Source organism: Centruroides sculpturatus, unplaced genomic scaffold (genome assembly GCF_000671375.1).
Source record: "Centruroides sculpturatus isolate CEXI.00-Female unplaced genomic scaffold, Cexi_2.0 scaffold314, whole genome shotgun sequence".
NCBI lineage: Eukaryota > Metazoa > Arthropoda > Arachnida > Scorpiones > Buthidae > Centruroides > Centruroides sculpturatus.
The window spans coordinates 379,436-398,833 of record NW_019384542.1 but is presented as its reverse complement, the minus strand read 5'-3'; the positions used below and the strand labels follow the sequence as shown (position 1 = coordinate 398,833).

The window sequence follows — 19,398 nt, the reverse complement described above, 5'->3', positions numbered from 1 at the left end:
TGTAAATTTAAATTCTTGCTTTTGAGTGGCTGCATAAATAATTCTTAATATTGTATATTATTCTTTTTAGAAATGCATCATCATTATATATTAAATGTTTTTGAGACATTCCCATTTTGAACAATGTTTGATTGTTCAATATTGTTCAAAACAGTAGTTATTAATTTAAAGTGTATTTAGGCTTCAGATCTGAAGATAAGATGCTATTTGTCTCAAAGAGCATTTAATCCATTATAAAAACAGTCTTCTTAAAATTAATAGTATACAATATTAAGAATAAGAATAGTAAATTTAATAAATGAAAAACTATTTGTTTTTATAATATATAGTTCTCTACTTTATCAAGCAAAAAATCCTATACAAAGTGAGATTTACTTTCAGATAAATTTCTGAAGAATATATATTTTTTTCTATTGCTTGTATTACTGAATAAATAATTTAGCATGTACAGAAAATTTTTATGAACTAAATTTTTGAAAATATTCTCTTTAATTGTGATTTAATGAAAGAATATAACCAATACTAGATAATGAACAAAGAATATAATCAACAAGAATAAATCATTGTAATGGCAACGGTAACTGGACTAGAAAATTCAATGTTTTTCATTCATAACCTGTTGATGTATATGTGAAATGTCTTTTATAAGAAAGCATAGAGCAATATACATCTATCTTGTTTTGTAAAATGTAAAATGAAATTTATTTATTGTGACATCATCACAATGCCAGGCTGCAATTTTTAACCATTTTTAATTTTAAAAACATACTGGAAGTTCATATATAGTTGATCAGGGTCTCCAACCCCTAAGCTTTCTATATCTAGCCTGAATTTTGGTGGTGTCTTGTCTCAGTATACAAGTAGACCCCCCTATAACACTGTTGATATTTCCGTTTTATATGAATTCCATGTTGTACGAGTCACTTAGATTTTACAAATACGTCAGCCGTTCACAGCCTGGCACACGTATTTGTAAAATCTAAGTGACTCGTACAACATGGAATTCATATAAAATGGAATTATCAACATTGTTATAGGGGGGTCTACTGGTATAATACTACTCCTGACAACAATCAAGTCATGCCAATCTAACTAACTTCTGTACTTGATAAAATTTTGAATGTGATTTCAGGTCTAAACCGGAAGTTCAAATATGAACTCTGATCCTCTGGTCTCAATTTTCATCTATCCAATTCCATTCTCAAGATCAATGAAAAACAAATAAATAGTGGGAATGTACTGTTAAGTCTGCAATTTTAAAATAACAGCCCAATCAAAATATATCCATCAAAAAATAGAAATTATTTCTTACATTTATATCTTTTGATACATTTCTTAGAAATGAATTAATTCAGTTATGGCTTATCCCAAAATATGGAATACAAAATTAAAAAATAATCAAAGAAACAATTTTCTTTTTAAACTCTCACACACAGGGAAAATTCATGATATTTCAGGACAATGTTATCAAGTGTAAAAAACACTATGATTGCATGTTATCACACTCACTTGCTCACTAACATCTCATGCTGGAAAATTTACTTACATCTGTACTGCCATTGCCTTATAGATAAAATTTGTAGCTTTTTCCAACATAACAGTTGTTCTACCCATGTTATTCAAATAACATTAGTGCCATAAAACATTTTCCTAACAATCAGTTATTCTAAATAAAATAAAGATGTTGATTACCAAGAAAAGAAACTAATATGAATTCTAAGCCATCTAATCAGAAAACACAGGAATTTCAATCTTGTTGCATCATAATTTGAATATTTTATTCTCAAATATTGCATGATGCTTGTTATATCAGATATTTTGTCATATAAATGGAGACAAAATGGAAAAAAAACAGCTTGCATCAAATTAATTTATTTAGTACTCATAAATAAAGATTATATTTTATTCTATATGAGAGAGAGAGAGAGAGGAGGAAATTTATTTCAATTCTTACTTGGCTAAACGAATCTTCAAATATATTCTGTCGAGAAACTGTTATCTTGATATGACTTGGCAGTGCATTGCACTAAAATAAAAATTTAAATTTAATACCTAAATACTTTCTATTTTTAATTAACATTCGAGTTTAAGCGCGAATAAATATAAAGTTTTAACGTTGTTTTTTTTAATAAATCGGGATAATAAAAATTTAAATTTAATCGCTAAATACTTTCTATTTTTAATTAACATTCGAGTTTAAGCGCGAATAAATATAAAGTTTTAACGTTGTTTTTTTTAATAAATATTGACAAAAAAGTTAGCGAAGGAAGTGTTAAAGAAAACATTTAACACGTCTTCATATNGATGTAAGTAAATTTTCCAGCATGAGATGTTAGTGAGCAAGTGAGTGTGATAACATGCAATCATAGTGTTTTTTACACTTGATAACATTGTCCTGAAATATCATGAATTTTCCCTGTGTGTGAGAGTTTAAAAAGAAAATTGTTTCTTTGATTATTTTTTAATTTTGTATTCCATATTTTGGGATAAGCCATAACTGAATTAATTCATTTCTAAGAAATGTATCAAAAGATATAAATGTAAGAAATAATTTCTATTTTTTGATGGATATATTTTGATTGGGCTGTTATTTTAAAATTGCAGACTTAACAGTACATTCCCACTATTTATTTGTTTTTCATTGATCTTGAGAATGGAATTGGATAGATGAAAATTGAGACCAGAGGATCAGAGTTCATATTTGAACTTCCGGTTTAGACCTGAAATCACATTCAAAATTTTATCAAGTACAGAAGTTAGTTAGATTGGCATGACTTGATTGTTGTCAGGAGTAGTATTATACCAGTAGACCCCCCTATAACAATGTTGATATTTCCGTTTTATATGAATTCCATGTTGTACGAGTCACTTAGATTTTACAAATACGTCAGCCGTTCACAGCCTGGCACACGTATTTGTAAAATCTAAGTGACTCGTACAACATGGAATTCATATAAAATGGAATTATCAACATTGTTATAGGGGGGTCTACTGGTATAATACTACTCCTGACAACAATCAAGTCATGCCAATCTAACTAACTTCTGTACTTGATAAAATTTTGAATGTGATTTCAGGTCTAAACCGGAAGTTCAAATATGAACTCTGATCCTCTGGTCTCAATTTTCATCTATCCAATTCCATTCTCAAGATCAATGAAAAACAAATAAATAGTGGGAATGTACTGTTAAGTCTGCAATTTTAAAATAACAGCCCAATCAAAATATATCCATCAAAAAATAGAAATTATTTCTTACATTTATATCTTTTGATACATTTCTTAGAAATGAATTAATTCAGTTATGGCTTATCCCAAAATATGGAATACAAAATTAAAAAATAATCAAAGAAACAATTTTCTTTTTAAACTCTCACACACAGGGAAAATTCATGATATTTCAGGACAATGTTATCAAGTGTAAAAAACACTATGATTGCATGTTATCACACTCACTTGCTCACTAACATCTCATGCTGGAAAATTTACTTACATCTGTACTGCCATTGCCTTATAGATAAAATTTGTAGCTTTTTCCAACATAACAGTTGTTCTACCCATGTTATTCAAATAACATTAGTGCCATAAAACATTTTCCTAACAATCAGTTATTCTAAATAAAATAAAGATGTTGATTACCAAGAAAAGAAACTAATATGAATTCTAAGCCATCTAATCAGAAAACACAGGAATTTCAATCTTGTTGCATCATAATTTGAATATTTTATTCTCAAATATTGCATGATGCTTGTTATATCAGATATTTTGTCATATAAATGGAGACAAAATGGAAAAAAAACAGCTTGCATCAAATTAATTTATTTAGTACTCATAAATAAAGATTATATTTTATTCTATATGAGAGAGAGAGAGAGAGGAGGAAATTTATTTCAATTCTTACTTGGCTAAACGAATCTTCAAATATATTCTGTCGAGAAACTGTTATCTTGATATGACTTGGCAGTGCATTGCACTAAAATAAAAATTTAAATTTAATACATAATTAATATAGTCAAAATCAATTATAATTAAATTCATAAAAAAAAAAAGAGTTTTAAAACTTATCACAGTTAAGCAAAATAGACATTTTATTATGATTTTTGTGAATAAAAACTTCATTTTACTTTTAGGAGCTTTGAATGATAATTATTTTTTATGTAATATTTCTTTTCTCTAATATTAATCATGTTTATGAAAATACCAGTTGTTCTTAAAATTTTGAAAATTCATAAAAATTACTTCAATGATAAATATGTATATGTGTATGTGTATAATATATAAGTTATGGACTAAGTGATTAATATGGGCATTATACATAACAAACAAAATTGGGCAATGTAATAAATTTTATATATTTTTTTATCATAATTTATCAGATTGACCAGTCATTATGAATACTGCTATCACTTGGTCGAGCAAAGTGATGATAATACCCTGAGAAGTGATCATCTGACTTACACTAACCAATCAGCACTCGTGGCTGGTTTGCACGTGCAAATTGCATTTAGTATCGAATTTTCAAAATTCATATAACCAATAGTTAATTTTGTGAGAGATTTTAATTTTACTTTTGCCTCTTAACTTTAAAAATGAAATGGACTGATTGAAAATGTGTTAGACTAGTTTTGCTATACAAGTTTCCCTTATAGCCTGAGGGGTAAAAACAATTTAGTCATTAGCAAAAGAGATGGAGCGAGTTTTCAGAGCTTAAAGAGTTAATTGATACAGTTAATAATACTTAATTTTAAAAGATTGCACATTGTTTTTAAATACATTGAAATAATTCACAACAAATAAATAATTCTTAATGAAAGAAGTGGAGTTTTTTTTAAATCACATTGCCCAAAGAAAATGTAGCTGTATTCACATGTCTGGTCAATTTAATAAATCAATCAATATCTAATCAGGCTGCACAGCCATTTTAGTCATTATAAATAGTGCCCAGTCATTAATCACTTTGTCCATAACATATATATATATATATATTATATTTTATAATATAAAATTCAAATCTTTAAAATCCTTATGATAAATAATAATAATATTTATTGAGTTAGAGATAAATGTAAAGATTACAGTTTTTTCATTTTAAATAAAAAAGAGCATTTATGTTAAATTAAATTACTTTCTTTTAATATTTATCAACTTACATGGCACAAATAACGAAACTGAGTCAATTTCCATTTAAAATTTCTTTCATATGCTACTGGAACACCATATGCACCATTTGGGCTGCAATACAATAAACATCTAATATTAATTGTACATTTTGTTTAGATAGTATCATAGTATTCAAAAACTATTTTAAGACAAAAAAAATATGCCTTTTATTAACTGTTTAACTAGAGAAAGTCTTCAAACAATACAAACAATGCATTATTTATTTATACACAACCAATTATTAACAACTTTTGTACTGTGTAATATTTGCTGATGTTACTTAAAAGTTATTACTAAACAATGTTATATATGTGATTTCATCTGCTTGGCTTTCTATGGAGCATTTTCACATGATGTAGTCATGACATTGCAAAGCCTAAATATTCATTCTGAGCATGTGCATTTTACATGCTGTCAAATCAGTGCTACACACAAAATTGTGTCATTCTACAGAATTTCTGCAATTATGCAACATCAAGGCCCTCACACAGAACTATCTCAGTGACAACATAATAGTATTGCCTAAAGTAACAAAAATTTAACTACAAACACCATGACAAATTGTAATGTGTGTATGTGGAAAGCAATTTGTAGTGAGTTAGTAAAATACATCTAAATTTTATGCAACTTGCTGCATACTAGCTGAAAATTTCACAAAATTCAAATAATGAAGTTCTGTTGGTAGGATGACAAAGTTCCAAATTCTGTTAGGACAAGTTCTAGTGTTACCATAATTTTGTGCATTACAGTAATTTCTAGAATGTTTTCAACTAGGATAATAAATCATCAGTATGATATCAAACATGGCAGATAAACAAAGGAACTGTCTAGGAGAGTTCTGGAGCATGGCAGTAAACTTTTCTGGGCCAGCATCCTTTTGCTCCATTTCGTTTATCTGGAAAACCCTATATATCATAATCAACAACCTGTGTAACCAATCTACTGTTAACTTATGGGATCTATGGATCACATTCTTTAAAGCAGTAGTGAAACAACATTGATGTTAAGAGCACTCTTTTCCTATCCTTCTTATCATCCTCCAAATATCTTTTATTACCTACAGTTTTGTATTTGTGCATTAGGATACACTATGTCTTAGTTTGGTTAGTTTTAATTTATAAAGATTCATGTACTATAACAATTTAATCTAACATTTAACTAAAGTTTTATTATTATTTATTGTTTTAATTACATTCATTGTATGTTACAATTTAAAACCTAGTTTAAGAAAAATTCAAATTTTGTACATTAAGGGATAACTATTTGAATTTTTGTATTCTGTTTTAAAATTGTTTCAAGAAATGAATAAATTTATAACTGTTTATGTTTGGCATTCAATCAAGCTAACCTGAAGACAGCAGTAATATGCTGTTAAAAGTACTGTCAAGCTTTTTCTAGTAATAAAAGAAAAATGCTGACAGACAGTTGTGAGGCCGCGGATTTTTGCGGGTCTTTTTAAAAAAAATTTTAATTTTCTTGTTAATTAACTTCGGAAAAAACCCAAAGATTTTGTACTAGATCGGATTACACCGATTGTATCACAACTCGCTGAGGAAGTTTACAGTTAGGTGTGAAAAATGCACCGTCATCGTCAACAAGAATCGATGACGTGTCAGCTCTCGCATGAAAAAGTATAAAAGCTCAAATCTCCGTAACCTCAGGGCGATTCGTCATAGGAAGTTGTACTTAGTAATAGTGTCACCGAAACTCCCAAGCCTCCATTCAGCGGACCCGATCCAGCTATAGAGAGAGGACCTCGAATAGAAGACACGGAAGACACCACATCCTGAACGTTCGCCAATTCGCCCTGCTACCGACAGGTATTTTGGGGTATATAGGATTTGTAAGCGCTCTCTCTCGAACTCGAGAATTCGTGCTCGAATTTATGTAAATAGTAGAGATAACCACTTTTAACCTCTTGTAGTGCTTAGTTGAGTATATAATAAATGCTTGTTTAGTTTTAAACCTGTTTCCTGTCATTTTAAGGACGCCTATCAACTTGCTCACCTCCCTCCCACTCGAACTGCCCTCCTAGCCATCCAACGACGCCGAGATCGGGTTTTATCAACCTGTTGCCGAGTAAGTGGTCAGTGGGAGATTGATCCCTGACCCGCGGTTTATCTCACACAGTTGTTTTCTTGTTAATTCATTAATAAAGCTATATAGTATTTCACAGCAGTAAACTAGATAACAGACTGATTAATCTTTATTACAATGCAGAAATTAAAATGCAAAACATTTAAAACATTTGAATAATTAAGCTATCATACCACTGTGAATATAACCTATCTTAAGTGTACAGGTTGATTAATTTAATTTGACAAGATTTCTCAACAAATACATAGTTAACACAATATACATAAAATGAAATATACAAATAATGTCAAAAGAAAGTCATAGCATAATTAACGATTTTTTTCATGATTTCATGCTTTCATGTTTTGTTTAGTGAAAGCCATACTTTTTTACATCATCTGTGTAGTATAAAGTTGAGAATTACAACAATTTGTCTCATCACCATCCACAACATTAACATCAACATGGTAATGGAGCAATTTCAATCATATGATGTGATATCAGTGAAAAAGCTCTATTGGTAATTGTAAAAATAAGATATAGAAAACCAAGAAATTTAAAAATAAAAGTTTTCTTAATATTATTTGATAAATAAAAATCATTCTAAATTATAAAATAAAGATGGTGTATGTTGATTAATATCAGAAAATTAAATAAATATTTATGTTAGATATTTGCATTTAGATAATGCATGTAAATATTAATAATCATAGATAAAATTAACTAGTGACTAAAACATTGAAAATGGCTTATAATTCAGTGTTACCATACTAATACTTAAAAAATAAAATAATTTAATTTAATAATATAATTTGGAAAATAAACAGATAACTATATTTGACTGTTTTGACTAAGTACACAATATCAAATTGTATTAGGAATTATAATATAAATTTTATTTCTATAAGAATTGTATATAAATTCATTAATATATTACCCTTTTCCAGCATATGATGGACGTGGATCAACAAATGTTGTAGTCTTTGAATTATGGTCAACAAAATAACGTAAACCTTCAGGTGTATATTTTATTTCCCAACCTGGAGGAAGAGGATCTTCTAGTCTATATTTTAAAATATCAATTTCATTAAATGTTAATTCTTTAAAACCATTCATTATTTAAGCCAATTTATTCATTTCAAACCACTGTAATTTCATTTGGATAACTCAAAGGCAACAGATAACCTGCACCAGAATAAATACCACAAAAAATTTTTATGGGAAAAATTAAAACTGTTGAAAACTTCCATCACAGAAGTGAATTTTTAAAATATAACATTTGTATGTAATTTAACTCTTTAAACATGAAGTTAGCCAAAATTGGCTTAAACCATTAGAGATAAAATTGGCCGATGGAAAAGTTGTTTGATGGTTTTTTTTTTATAAAAGTCCCCCTTTTAGCCTGAGGGGTAAAAACAACTTAAGTTTGCAGATAGACAGGAAATTTTCAGAGTTTAATGAGTTAAAATTTAACATTTTGTTTTTTCCCACCATTTCTTTCATTCCATTATCATTAGCAGTTCATTACCGATATAATTATAAAATAAGTAAAATAAAACAAATAAAATATCAAATATTTGAGACAGACTCTCCTAAACTATATAAGTTATGAAAATACAAATGGCCAATAAATGCCTGAATATTTTTATCATTTTACTTCATTTATATTTTACTTATAAAATAATATTAATAAAATATATAATAATAGTAATAATAAATCTAAAATAACATAAAACAAACTTTTAACACTAATAATAACCAATAACACATATGAAAATGTATGTGGTATACAAAGCATTTTCACATTTTTAAACATCCTGGATAAGTTCAGATAAAGGAAAGTTTCCAATGAGTTCATAATTACAAGTTAAAATCAACAGATAACTTGAATCATTTCACAACCCATACTTACTTCAAACTAACCTTATGTAGATAACCCATAAGGGTTATCTACATAAAATTACAGTAATTCAAAATCATGTAAACTGAATTTATATAAAATTTTTTTTATATAAATTCAGAATTTTATATAATTAATAGAATCAACAAGGCTAATGAACTTTCAGTATACAAGATAGACAATTATTAGCAAGACTGAAAACTTTTTTAACTTCAAATTTCATATTTAATTAATATAAACAATGACTTTTATATTAATTAACAAAATACAGCTAAAATCACATATAATGAATTGCCTCTGAAAATGTGGAAAATCCATTATATAGAAAATTTGTTAAATGGGAAATGGTACAGTTCTGGAAACTGTACCATTTCCCATTTAACAACATACTATAATATTTTATTCTCCATGAAAATATTCTTGAACTCTAATTCATAACAAAATAAAGTACAGTGATATCTTGTACTTTGAATGTTTCAGAGTTCAAATGCTAAATTCAACAAAAATTTGCCTCAGATTACAAACTTCAGAGTTTGAACTGTGCATGCACAGAAATGTGTTAGAACCAGGGCTGTGGAGTCAGAGTCGTGGAGTTTTGAAGTAAAAAAATCCGCCGACTGACTCCTTTTTACTTCCTAACTGGTTATGTATATAAAATGGAAAAGTAATGGAATCGTGTCAAATTTGACCCTCCAAGTTTTTTTTTTTTTTTTTAATGCTAATAACAACTAAAATATTCATTAAGAGATATGACACGTGACTACTTTCCTTTACTTAAGAACCAAAATTTAATAGTATTAATGCCCTTTATAGAAAAGAGCTGGCAGAATTACAATTTAATAAAAAGTAAAATACATCTGGATACGAGTCCTGATGATTGGGCATGGCAAGAAAAATTGGACTCGTATCCAGATGTATTTTACTTTTTATTAAAAAGTATTAATGCCCCTTTATGCACAAGCTACAGTGTCACATTTTGTTTCTTAAATTTACCCATTCTGAGATATTGTTTAATATCTCAGAATGGGTAAATGTTTGCGCAAATTTTTCCCCTTTTATTGACTCGAGGGGTTTGGGAGGTCTCCAAACTTGTAGATTGGTGTCTAATTTGTTTAATTTCTTTATTTTCTGTTCTGAGATATTAAACAATATCTCAGAATGGGTAAATTTAAGAAACAAAACGTGGCACTGTAGCTTGCGCATAAAGGGGCATTAACACTATTAAATTTTGGTTCTTAAGTAAAGGAAAGTAGTCATGTGTCATATATCTTAATGAATATTTTAGTCATTATTAGCATTAAAAAATATATTTAAAAAAAACTCGTCTCTACCCTCAAAGTAATCTTTTTTGTCATTTTATAATAGTACAGTAAAATCCATTAAGATGTTCTCACCTAAGATGTTAGAATGTATATGAGGACACGATTTAGTTCAATCACTTTGATGCTTAATAACTAACTCCTGTGTTAAACCATCTGACTCCGATTCCGACCACTCTGACCGTAGAAATTATTAGGCTTGAAACAGGGTGAACAAAATCATGCCCTACACACACAGTCTAACATCCACACATATAGAAAAAATCTTGAATCTTTCACATATCTTGAAATTTCAAGGTGTCCTGAGTCCAAAAATGTAAAAATTTGGGAGTCATTTTTTTGAATGAGTGCTACACTTTCCCTCTGTTATATATACAGCCGGAAAAGTAAAAATTATCAAATACATATTTATATATTACTTAGAGGAGTCTTTTAGCTTTGAGGAATAAAAAGTTTCTATGTTCTATCTTTATTAGAACTCTATTTATTGAATCTTTTATTCTGAGGTCACGTGATGACATCAGAATTTCCGGGTCTCTTTTGGTAACAAGTCCACCCTTGGTCAGAGTCGGATGGTAAGAAAAAGTCAAAGTCGGAGTAGGTAGATTTTTACGTGACTCCACAGCCCTGGTTAGAACTGTAAATGAAAGTCATCTCTTGCTCTCACATTACACTCTTATGTTTTCAGTGCTTTTTTCATTGTTTTTGATTTGTTTGGTTATAGTGTTTTTCATCAATTTTTAAAAATTTCTTCCAATTTTCTTTGTCAATATCTTTCGAATGTCACCATACATTGTTTATCTGTTAGTTCAAAATTTCCTGAAAGGAACTTTTTAAACCACATTTGCATATTCAAATCTTAGGAGCATCTTCCCTATACATGTTATAAACCCTTTTTACTGCTTGTTTGGCATTATATCCTTTCTGAAATTCATAAATAGTAGTATGTTAAATATGTTTTTTATCTTAAGACATCTTGACTGAATTTTATTCAAGCAAAATATGAAGTTTAAAATAAGCTTCTAAACAAAGAGTACAATCCCATTAGCAATAATGTGTTAAATTTCACAACTTATAATTAAATCAAATAATTATGTTAAGTAACAACATCTGATTAAAAACAGCAAAAAACTTTCTGTTCAACTCAATGAAACTTATTACAGAATCTGAAAAGGGTGTGGAATCAACAAAGTCTAGAAGAAAGGTTGTAGTATCAACAATTGAAATTAAAAAGGAACTTATCATGAAACATGAAAGTGTACGCTTGTGGCAGATATGACAGCCATGTTTAAGACGTTGAAGCTGATGATATGCTACCAGTAAATGCAATTTTAATTTTATTATACAGTATTTACTTATTTTATTTATTGTTTTGTGTTTTAATTTATTATTATGGAATTTACTTGTGTTATTTTTACCTTAAATTATGCATATTTACTGTTTTAATTTTATTGAAATGGGCATTGTTTAGGATCTTGGAATGAATGAATTCATTTTCCATTATTTCTTATAGGAAAAATTAATTTGGACTTTGAATAACCTGCTGGAATGAATTCAGTTTGAAGTACAAGGCACCACTATATTATGCATGCATATTTCAAAAAAGATAAAAAGAAAAAAAACAAACAAAACCAATAGAAGACATAGTTTTTCAATTTTAATTTAAAAAAATGCTATGTTATGGTTGAAATAATATGTATTCTTATGTATTTATAATAATAAAACAAACTGTTAATTGATGTATCTAAATTCACTTGACTAAAAAATTGCAGATTAATAAAAGTTGAATGCTTTTAATGTATAAATATATAAATTGTAGAAGCATTCAGTTTTTAATCTACAATTTATGCATACAAGTGAATTTAAATACATCATTATCATTAGATGTCATTTTTTCCAATGTAAACTAACTCATTCCTCCATGAATTTCATCAAAGTTTCATTTGAAACATCATCAGAATAATGCATATACATTGAGCTGAATTAGTACTTTATGACCCACTCATTATTAACTCATTTAATTTTATGAACTTGTCTATTATCTGCACTGTACTGTACTCACAACAGCCACCTGACAGCAGCAACTGCAGAAATAAGCAAATGTTTTAACCAATTTTAAATTTATCAATACAAAATCTATATATATAAATGTGGATGTTTGTTTATTTACTATGCATGCCTAAATTGTTTGACCAAGTGCTAAGAAATTCGGCAGTTACTTAGCAATTGTACTTTAAAGGCATAACTTTGCTTTGAAACCAAAATATATTAAACTTTTAAAACATTATGTTAAAAAATGTTGCATTGAACATGTACACATGCAACTTTTTCCCATTACACAGTGTGTTTTATTGCCATTTTCTATAGTATTTCACAATAAAACTGACCCAATTTTTTTACAGCAATATCATTCCTACTCCTTTATCTAAAATCAGTCGTCGTTTAAACTGCTCAAGTACAATTTAGAGGTTTTCCAGTTTTTTGCATTTTCTGGAAATGCTACTTTGTCACTTGCAACAATAAATTATTTGATGTGCGTCTTCATTTATTAAAATATCATTTGTAATGTTAAAAAAGTATTATTACAGAGTAATAAATTTAAAATATGTCTAAAAAGTAAAAAACTTTTTCAATATACTTCATTCTATGCTTAACAAAATGCATAAATCGCTATCATTGTAAATCTTACACTATTCAGTTCCGGAAGTAAATCTCAATCTACTTTTACTATTTTTCTTGAATAAAACTGAAATTTATTATTACAGTATTTTTATTAATATAAACCAACTGTATATCTCATCCTAACAAAATAAAAATTTCATATAAAATAAAATGCTTTATAGAAAGCGATGTGATATTTTAAAGTCATTATTAACTAGTCATTTATTTATTATTATATCAAAAACATCATAATTAAATTAGTTTTTATAATTAGTTAAAATGATCGTATTATATGAAGCAAATAAATAGAAATATACAGTAAATTTAACTGATAATTTTTGTATATTAATAAATTTAATAGTGTACAAATAATACACAAATGTTAAAAATAAATTTAAAAAATTTTTCATTTGGAATTTTGTTTCCATAGTTTTAAAAGATTTCTGACAAAATATTAGCAAGGTTGCGGCCGAAGTTTTCAACGTAAAAACATGAACGTCGAACGTTCAGCACCGCTATCCTGTACACCTAGAAGTTTGACAATGGAGTTTGATAATGTTGAGCATGATTCCACTGATGTTCCAAAATGCCATTGTCAAACTTCTAGGCTTACAAGAAGGCAGTGCTGAACATCTGACATTCATGTTTTTACATTAAAAACTTCAGCCACAACCTTGCTAATAAATAAATAAATATCAATAATTACTTTAAAATTATATCTAAAATTCAGTTCAAATATTTTATTTTATAGTTTTTGAATATTCAGAAATAAAACTCACCCTTGAGTCCTAGGATCTTCCCATTGTGTAGTTTTATTTTTATGATTAACAAAATATACTCTTCCATTTGGATCTATTCGTTTTTCTACAGTAAAATTAATATTAATTAGTGTGCGATATATATATATATATATAAAACTATATAACAAAAATTACTTACCCCATCCTTCAGGTAATGGTCCTAATGGATCATCATCTTCAACCTGAACTGGAGTCTGAAAAATAAGATGAGAAAGTTTAGTCAATAAATCTAAATAATTAATATTGAAGTACAAATATTTTCAATAAACAAATTACAATTAATTATAATTAACAACTGACTTTAATTAATAATTACAGATATTATTTTATTTACTAAATAAAATTTATATTATTTTTTTATTTTCTTAAAATATAAAATTATTGCAAATTCAGTACAGTCGAACCCCCTATATGTTATAGGGGTTCCTATAGTTCGGATTCCTATATCATGGCGAAAAAATTGTGACTGTATTCGTACAAACATGCTAAAAAAACTCGTATAATTCAGTAAAACATCGTCATCAACTTGCGTCGTGACAGGATTGGTCGAATCGGGACCAATGGTGGACGAGCAGCTGAACTACTTACACACTACGGAGAGTTTAGACAAGTAAATTGGGTTTACTATCGTCTGTACAGTATATAAATTAGGTACTGTAAGTCTAATACAGTACTGTAATTTTATACATTTCTTGTGAAAAAAAACATTTCTTATTCAACGGCCATAAAAATTATTTCTATTAATGATGTCTCCAAAGTTCAGCGAATTTTTTGCAGAAAAATAACTTATCAGAAAACTTTTGTCATTGCTTAAGCTTGTTTTCGTCGTGGAGTGGCGCTCCGCAATGAAAACAAGCTTAAACAATGACATAGTCGAACAGTACATACTCAGTAAGCAAGCCTACAATTTTTTCTTTATAGCATAGTTTATATGGATTACTCCCAAAAAATTATACATATTTTGGAAATGTTGAGTCGAATTAGTCTAGAATCGATTAATTTTATGGAAGAAAACCTTTCAAACAGCCGTAGTCCGTAAACTGCATACGTGCCGGGCTGTGATTGGCTCATGTATTCAAGGACTCTTAGAACATCAATTTCATAAAGAACGGAACTATCTACCATGTTATAGGGGGGGGTCGACTGTATTATTTATAAATTATCAGAGTTAATTGATTTTATTTATAAAATATAATTTTAAATCACTTCCATTTCAAGTTTTTTTTTCATTTTTGATTCTTTCTGCCCTGTGGACACTAAAAGAGCATTTATTCATTCTCATCATTGGCTCAGTCAGGCCCATAATGGAGGTAACTGAGTGGTAAAAGATAGGGGCTAAACATATCTGGAACTCATCACCCATGAAAAATTCCCAGGGTTGCTCATCTGGATTCAATTCCTAGTCCCCAGAGCAATAGATAAACTGATGCCTTCACCACTTTATCCATCTAGCCATCTCCATTTTAATTATGAAAATTAGCAACTTAAATATAACTAATCAATTCAATATGATATCTAATATAATGGAAGTAATAAAGTAAATATGAATATAAATAAAATTTCTTCTGTCACCTGAAAAGATATATATATACAAATAAATTATAAAATTATACAATTTAACCAACATACATGATACAGAAATCTTTGTTGACACTGTTGCATGACTTGAGCTTGATGAGATTGCCAATGCTGAAAATTCCTAACACTTTCAGCTGTTGGTCTTTGCCATGTAGTAGTTCGTGTATTATGATCAACATAATAAACTCTTCCTCTATTATCTCTACGCATTTCCCACCTTTAAAAAAAATAAACTAAGTAATTAAATATTCAAAAACTTATTTAAAAACTTTTTATTATTACTATAATTACAAGTATTTTAAAATAATATGTAGTAATTTTGAAAATAAGAGAAAAGAAAAATTTAATTTTAAAAATGTTTGTACAACTAGAATATATTCCAGCAATCTATTCCAAACATCTCTGTTGTCAATAATCTAAATCAAACTCAGCAGAACAATTCAAAATAAATCTAAAAACACCTTTTTGGTTGGTAGGATTTGCTTTCATTTGACAAATGTTCTCAACCTAGTCTGTTCTCAATTGTAATTTATCTTTGTATTACTCTTTATACAGAATATTGACTTCTTATAAGTAATCATTTTACTTTCTTTAAAAAGAAAGTAAAATTATTTTAAAGTATTCATTTTCATTTCTTAATAGATTAAACAAGATGGAAATTCTATTTATGAAACAAAGAACTACAGAAATTTGTTCTATCCTCTATATAAGAACTTTTGAAAACTTAAACAAGCAAGCAGTTTGACCTTTCAATTAAAAAAATTTTATTATTATTCTCACACAAAAAAAAAACACTACAAACATATTGAGTAAATAAATGAAAAGTTTATTGACAAGAAGTAAAGAATTTAGTCATGCCACAAGTAAAACTTATTGACATCTTGAAATAATGTAACCATCTGACTCTTCATTCATCACCCAAGTGTAGCATTATTTTATTAAATGTTGTGATAACTGAAAATATTTTATACCAGAGCAGAAAATTCTCATAGAAGAAAGTTACAAAGTAGAAAACTTACTAAATATTAGACAGCTTACATGAAGCTTATAAAGATTTGTTAACAAAATCTTTTATAAATGATGGTCTACAGAATCTGTGTGAAACAAAAAAGGATGTTATAAAAAAGTTATGTGAAGAAAGACTTCCAAGACATTTGAACAAACTTAGAAGTAAGTTCCATAAAATCTTTAAGTTGTTTAGCTCAAGTGACTAGATTCATCTCATAGTTCTGTTCATATAACTACCAAAAACAAACATAATGAAATTTCAGTCATATAAAGTAAAAGTTGTCCATGGGCTTGCTTATTTATTTATATGAAGTTTCAAATACTGTATCTCTTGATCCTATAATAAATAAATGTTACACATTGCTACTTGTGAGCAAACTTTACATTTGTTCAGATGGTATAATAGAGAACTTCTAAAACAAAACTGCTGCTTCATTACACATGTAAACTTTAAATTTGAAAAATCAAAGATGAAATAATCAGTTGTAGCATCATTAAAGTCACATGACTTTTAGTAAGATAGTCAAGAAACTAGAAGATATACTTCTCTACTTATGTAAAACTATAGTGCAATAAAACACATTTCAGTTTCACAAAAATAGTACTTATTATTTTACTTTAATTTTAAATATTTTGTTCTGTTATTTGGCTAATTCGTTCTAATGAAGCTAATCATAGACTAAACTAGACTAAACATACTAAAGTTAGTAAATACTATAGTTTTATAGAAAAATTTTATTAATTTATTAATATAAATTATTCTTTAAGTATGTTTTAAAATATAAAGATGCATTTTCCTGCATAAGTTAAAAAAGAAAAAAGCTAAACTATAGCATTTACAATATTATGTAAATAACAGGTTGTGTTTAATTAAATTAGTTTAAAAGTTGCATATTACAACTTTTAAATTAATCTAACTAAATTTTTTTCTAATTACAGAAAATATTTCTCATAAAAAATTTAAGGTAAAACAGTTTTGTTAAGAATTTTGTTACAATGTAAATTCAAAAAGTATACTTTATTACCATTACTTGATATTTATCATTTAAACTGGAGAACAGTTGCTTAGGAAGTTATTTTATGAGCAAATAAATATTTATATTATACAATTAATAATCACATGCTTTAATAACCTTTTTTATTTTAGAATGGACACTTCACTTAAAAATTATTATATCAATAGAAAACAGATCATTAAAAGACTAGCAATATTTATTTTTACTTGGACACTGTTTATAAGCGAAGCACAACAATGTTTTAAAATATTCCTATATTTTATTATAACTAAAATAAGCAAAGAGACTAAGTAAAAAATCAATATTGCTAATTTCGTTTTAAACTATTATGCAATCAAAAATATTAATGAATAAAAAATTAAATTTTTTGATTTATACCCTGGAGGTAATGGCTGAGGCCTTTCCCATGTTGTACTCCTTGTATTATGATCAACGTAGTATTTTCGGTTATACTGATCAAATCGAACTTCCCATCTAAAACAAATAAAAATATTTTTATTAAATCAAAAGATTTACTTATCAATTATTTGATGAATTAAAACTGATATGAAATTGATTTGAATAAAATGTAATCAAGAAAACTAGCTATCCAATAAACTGAAAATTATAAATATAGCATTAATACATGGCATGTAACTTACATGACTTATCATTTATAACAATTTATTTTAATTTAAAAAGAATGTGAATGAATTAATATTTTATTTCATTAAAAAGCAATCATTTAAATGTTTTCTATTCCTTTTGCTGATGAAATTATAGCTTTAAAAATATTTAAATTAAGTAAATTGAAATGTAGAAATTGAAATAAACTTTATTTAATCAATAATTGAAAATAATATTTTAACAATTTTCTGTTTATTGATTAATATTAATAAACTACAATTTCACAGTATCCAAGTGATGCAAATGCTATATACACACATGAAAACCTAGCTGTCCCACCACTTGCTTTCTTCAAAGCCTTAACCCAATCAGCCATGGAATCAATGAGTTCTAAAGTCTTGGCCTGTGGAATGTTGGCCAATTTTGCTTGCAAAAAATCTAAAAGTTATCCATGGAAAATGGATTTTTGTGAACATTGTCACCCTACATAATCCAGCAGATTCTGCATAGGTTTTATAAGATTCAAATCAGGTAACTGACTAACATTATCAAGCCATGGAAGATGACTTATACTGACAACCAATTCTGGGTTGTTTTGGCAATGTGACAAGGAGTTTGTTTCATCATCCATGAACAGGGTGGATGCTTTCTCCATCAGTCCACCAGAGAATATTCAAATTCAACTTCTCCAACATGGCAATATATTTTTCAGAGTTAATACTACTGACATTCAGTATTTCTGTTTACTTATGGGTTGTCTCTGTATTTAAGTTTCAGAAAAAAGTTTTAAACATGCATAAAAAACACAACAAAAAAAACTGTTGACAAAATATATAAATGTATTTTTTAATCTGATCTGTAATTTGATATATTATTTAATCTGATTAAATTCTATTTAAAAAATTTATAACAGAGCTAATGCATTGACACAAGATTTGTAGAATTCAGAAGACAATAACTTGACAGCACAGCTCTTATTGATAAATCATTATACAGTTATCTCCTACTTTACAAAAGTTTGCTTTACACCACTTTGCTTTTACAAGAGATTTATATTAATACCTGTTTTCACTAACCAAGAGAAATCTGAAGAGGGGGAAAGGTAATGAAAAGATGCACTTCTATTTTAATGCTTCTCACAATCAACATGCCTCAAAGGCTGTAATTCCATCATATCTGACATTGAGGTTCAGTAAATGATGCAATGAGCCAAATGAATATCATCATCATCATGAGTTAACTAAGTTTTGAATTCATTTACTTGAGCCAGGTTTTC

General features: G+C 27.8%; 1 protein-coding gene across 1 annotated transcript in view; it reads right to left on the bottom strand.

The window, feature by feature from the left end:
* Nucleotides 1-18,010, bottom strand: part of LOC111623400 (E3 ubiquitin-protein ligase Su(dx)-like) — a 32,150-nt gene extending 14,140 nt beyond the window's left edge. The window contains exons 1-7 of the mRNA XM_023365964.1: nt 17,895-18,010; nt 15,544-15,709; nt 14,054-14,108; nt 13,894-13,978; nt 8,172-8,297; nt 5,149-5,230; nt 3,900-3,971 (exon numbers count right to left, since the gene is read on the bottom strand). Coding sequence (XP_023221732.1) covers nt 3,900-3,971; nt 5,149-5,230; nt 8,172-8,297; nt 13,894-13,978; nt 14,054-14,108; nt 15,544-15,702 — 579 coding nt within the window. The 5' untranslated portion in view covers nt 15,703-15,709; nt 17,895-18,010. The remainder of the gene's footprint in view (nt 1-3,899; nt 3,972-5,148; nt 5,231-8,171; nt 8,298-13,893; nt 13,979-14,053; nt 14,109-15,543; nt 15,710-17,894) is intronic.
* Between the last annotated feature and the right edge of the window lie 1,388 nt (nt 18,011-19,398).